The 4,754-nt window shown below is 42.7% G+C and overlaps 1 protein-coding gene across 1 annotated transcript; it reads right to left on the reverse strand.

The window, feature by feature from the left end:
• Positions 1 to 1,752: 1,752 nt before the first annotated feature.
• On the reverse strand, positions 1,753 to 3,894 carry LOC103375806 (ankyrin repeat and SOCS box protein 13-like; the record flags this gene model as incomplete). The annotated part of the gene is made up of 2 exons (XM_008306123.1): positions 1,753 to 2,352; positions 3,703 to 3,894. Coding segments are annotated over 2 exons (320 nt in total), but the record flags the coding sequence as incomplete, so codon positions are not given.
• Positions 3,895 to 4,754: the final 860 nt, after the last annotated feature.

Here is a 4,754-nt window from a genome sequence, read left to right on the forward strand (position 1 = left end):
GCAGTCTCTGCTTTAAAGAGCATGAGGACCTTGTGGTTATAAAACCAGTATTTTAGCAGAGGGACTGAGGGTTAATGTGTAGTGGTAATGGGCTGTGTTTCTGTCCCGATTTCATACTTATTCTATTGTCTGACAACAGAAAAGGAAAAATAAAAAGGTTTCTCAGATGCTGGGAGTGCATGAAGACTCTTGCAGCCAACAGCAGAGCATTTGTTGCTCTTTGCTGGGATACTTCAGCGTTAGCAGACGTAGCCAGAAGTTAAATGAACCTGGTGGACTGAGAGGCACCGACTCATACTGAATGGATCGGTTGAAATCAGGGGAGAGGGAGGTTATGCACATTTTTAGCTATTGGTTCTTCAGCTTCTATGTAGAACCTTGGTTAAATCCAAGTTGGGAGCTACCTAGTTGAGGGGGCTGGAGGAATGGCAGAAGTAAACATCTTCACATTTCACAGCTGTTATTTTACACATATAAGTTCTTAAGACATGTGAATCCAAATAAACATGGGTTTCCACCACACGGGACCAGTGAAGTTAACAGATGGAGTGTGTGTTGCTGTTGAAACAACCACACTGACAGAAACCGACAGGTTACACCTGAACTAAAACATACATGACTGTGTCGTCCACTGTTCTGATGTCCAATCATAAAGTGTGTGTACGGCCTGATTCAACCTCCAAAGAAAAGCCTCAGTTATGAAACTTCAGAAACAGGTCATGTCAACCAAAGACAGAACAATTAAAGCAATCCAGAGTACTTTGTGGAGTTCATAAACAACTTCCTGTGGCGCCTTCTAAAAATACTGAGACCTCACTGAGCTCGCCGGGTCGTCTCTACAAACATTTAACGGAGCAACAGGCACAAAGCTATAAATAGACAGCCAGTCTCGCCGTCTCCTTCGAACTGCAGCATCTGTATCAAACAGAGGCTGTTGCTGTGCGTGAATCTCAACAATGTGAGGCGAGGCAGCATCTGGAGAGCTTCAGTCTGAGGTCTGCTGTGACAACAACACTGCTTGGTATTCTCTCCGGATCTTTTTCTTTAGTTATTGAGGGAATGTTGACTGAGGGTGCACACCGTGTCCCATTTCACATCTCAACTGCTACTCAGCATTTACGCCACGCCTCCGAGTTTAATGACTTGCTTGCATTTTCCCAGCGAAACCAGGGTTTGATCCAGCAACCTTCAGCTGACAAAAATACAAAGTTGGCTCCGCTGCCAAAAACTGTACCACTCGTCTTCCTCCTCTCCCTGAGCTCTGTCATGTGTTCTCTCGTTAAAATAAATATCTATTCACAGTCGTCCCTAATAATAGAAGCACATTCTGTTTATATTCATCTAAATGGCAAATATTATTAAATGCTATTTTGCTTTTATAGCTGCAATTGATGGTTAAGATTCCATGTTGGTGGCTTCATGGCCAACAACCAAACTAACTAAATAACCGAACTGTCAAACAGGGTGCTCGTGTTCACCAACCCGAGCTTGTGACTCTAAGTTTACGGTAAAGAGAGACGTGCTGAGTGAATTCGATTCTAATAGAAGCTGCTGCTGTGGTGAAGAAACACTGGAAGTTTCCATGTTAGGTTCTGATGAGATATTATCTGTTAAAAGCCTCCTGGAAGCATCCAGCATTCAGTTAGTACGTCTATATGAAGAAACGCAATCTAAAGCGTTTAGAAAAGTGAGTCAATGCAGATGTAACTTAAGCTTGTTTAAAGGAAAACTCCATGGAGCAGCTTTACCTTCTTTTTTTTAAGTGGTGAACTGTTGCTAAAATACTCCGTGAGGAAGTGGAAATTTTACAGCACCACTATTCCACAGATTTACAAGCATTCCAGCTGTGGTACTTTGAAATTACAGACTACAATAAGTGCTACAGCGTTTGCATGATAGTAATCCTTAAATCTAATTAAAGTCAAATTGTTAGTGTGCACATAATTTCATTTGGGCAAATACAGCATATAAACAGCAACGCCAACAGAGGAGATGAAGCTCTGCTCTAAACCTCAGCTTCCTCTCTGTGACTCTGGACTCTCAAGTGTTGAGAAGAAAGTGCAGTTTTTAAAAAAAGCATGTGAGAACGTTGTGCTTGGCACTAAACCGTGTGTCAGCTGTTGACATAGCTATTTCACCTTGACTGCGTTTGTCTGAGAATTGTGCGGCAGCTTTGTGAGTCCTTTTTTTTTAGCGCTGATCCAGCTTCTCCTCCAGGTGACGCTCACTGATAGCAGAGGTAGTTGATGATGAGTTTGGGCACGTCCAGTTGACCTATGACCTTCAGAGCCCTGGTGCCCAGCTTGCTCCTCACAGCCAACCTGCTGAGCTGCTGCAGACTCATGGGAGTGGCTACAGACAGAAGAAAGCGTTGGCAAAATGCCACACCAATAATATCACATTTGTTGACATTAAACTCAATGATGTGTGTCATGGCTCTCTAAACCGATTACACTGAGAAATAATCCAGTGGCTTCCAAATTGGATGGATGAGATGTGACACTGGTGGCTGGTCACTGATTCAGCAGCCACACAGTAATGAAGTACAACATGGTGCTGCCAGCATCTCAACAACTGACCTATTGTCTTCCTTTACACAGGTGGGTTTGTAGCTCCAGTCAAGCACCCTCTGTCACAGAATGAACCTCAAGAAAAGGACTGACTTGGAATAAACTCCACCAGAAACCAGGGCCACGCTGAAGAATGTGGATGGTTAGCAAACTATGTCCCAAGTGACACAGAAGGTTCAGAGTGAGGCTGACTGACATGAAGGATGACCCAAAAACCAGGATGTTTCTCAACAATAACAAATGATGCCAACATCTAGAAGATCAAGGAACTGGTGCTGAGTGAGCACAAACTGATGATCAGAGTGATGGCTGAGCAACAGGGACTGAACAGGAAGTCGGTCAGGACATTCTTATTGGACAATCTGGGCGTGTGAAACATTTGTGCAGTTTGTACCCAAGCTGGTCTCCACAGACTAAAAGCCCCACCATGTGGATGTTTCCTGGGACGTTTTGGAGCAGCTAGAGGAACATCCAGAGTCGCTGGACAATGTCCTCACTGGAGATGAGACATGGGTCTTCCAGCAGAGACCACGTAGCAGAGTGGAAGACGGTGGCATCACCCAGACCAAAGTAAGCTTCCACACCTACAGAGTCCAACAAGATGGCCCTCACCAACTTCCTGTTCAACCCCAGTTGCTCAGACGTCATTCCAGTTGTCAGTGCACAATGAGGGATGGCGGCCAAATATACATCGAATACTGTTTGACGTTTGCAGTCGCTGAACTTCTCTAAATGTACCTATGATATTTTTAAAGTGCTGTATGACATCATAGTATAGCTATTTTACTGAGGTTTTTTTTCAATATTGTCACTTCTTTAAGCAACCATCTGCTCAGATCTAAAGTGTAAAAACTGTCCTTGTTTCACACTCTGACCCCTTTCTATATAAATCTCTGGACGTTTACGATGCAAGTTGTCACCTTCGCATCCAGTTACACTGTCTAGGCGCTGGTTTACCAGCTGTACACCCCAGTATGGTTGTAAACAACAGGTGTCATCTAGCAGAGTCCTCCTGAAGTGTAAAATGATCTTTGCTTGCCATCTACTGGTGCTGTGCTGACACTGCACTCTGTACAGCCGCACATCTCAATAGCTTACGTCTCATGTGTCCTTAACGTACGTGAAAACTTACTCTCATAAAATTGCAGGCATGCTGCAGAGGAAGAGCCTGGTGTGGTGTAGTCCACAGGTTTCCTGTCATGCTGATCTCTGGCGTAGATGTTGGCCCCAAACTCCACCAGGATCTCGATCATCTCAACCCGCATGTTTTTAGCAGCGTGGTGCAGCGGCGTCTCGTGCAGCCTGGCAGCGTTCACTTTAGCACCTACACAGGAAACATAGAGTCGTGTCTGAAAGGAGAAAGCTGGTTTTGTTCTATATTTTCTTATTGCCAATAAATCTACAATGAAAATACCAAAAACAGCTCACTGAACACTTTAACTACCTTCCCTAGCTACACCTCTCACCACCGAGCTCACTGATTCTTACTTAGGACGAACAAATATGTAGTTTCTTAAAAAATGTTCCATAACTTCATACGGTCACTGTGGCTTCAACACACATTATGTCAAGAGAAGAAAATAGTACATTTGTTGGAAACTACTTTGATGGTGGATTATTTAAACTCGTATCTGAGGAAGCAGACGAGTGGATGTTTGTATTGATGGTGGTGAAAGAACACATCATCCAGTACAACAGTGCACCTCACTGACGTGTTTAACATGCTCTGGACAAGCACAGAGGAGGATTTCAGGCTCTGAATAAATAGACAAGACTTAATAATGTTCTATTTTCATAGTTGTTAATAAGAAAAATATACAACACTGCAATCCTTAAGAGTAAAAACTATCTTCATTCCAGGTGAATAGCTATATATAATACCACGTGGACTGAAGGGAATGATTGTTTTTTTTAAATCATTCTTCAACCCGCTAAGTTTTCTCACATTTGGTGAACTTTTAGAAACCTGCCTTTATTACTTCTTAAATGTCATATTTTAGACTGTTGGAAAGCTTTTTTTGTTGCACTCAGTTCAGCTGAGTTTCTTCTTGACTGCTTGATGACATTTTTTGCTCTAAAAGAAATGAAACAATTTTAGGAGCCAATATACAAAAGTTTCAAAATATGAACACGATATATGAACATCAAGGTATTAAACTGCTGATAACTAACAGAATTATCACA

This window comes from Stegastes partitus, unplaced genomic scaffold, assembly GCF_000690725.1.
Source record: "Stegastes partitus isolate 25-593 unplaced genomic scaffold, Stegastes_partitus-1.0.2 Scaffold2972, whole genome shotgun sequence".
Taxonomy (NCBI): Eukaryota; Metazoa; Chordata; class Actinopteri; family Pomacentridae; genus Stegastes; species Stegastes partitus.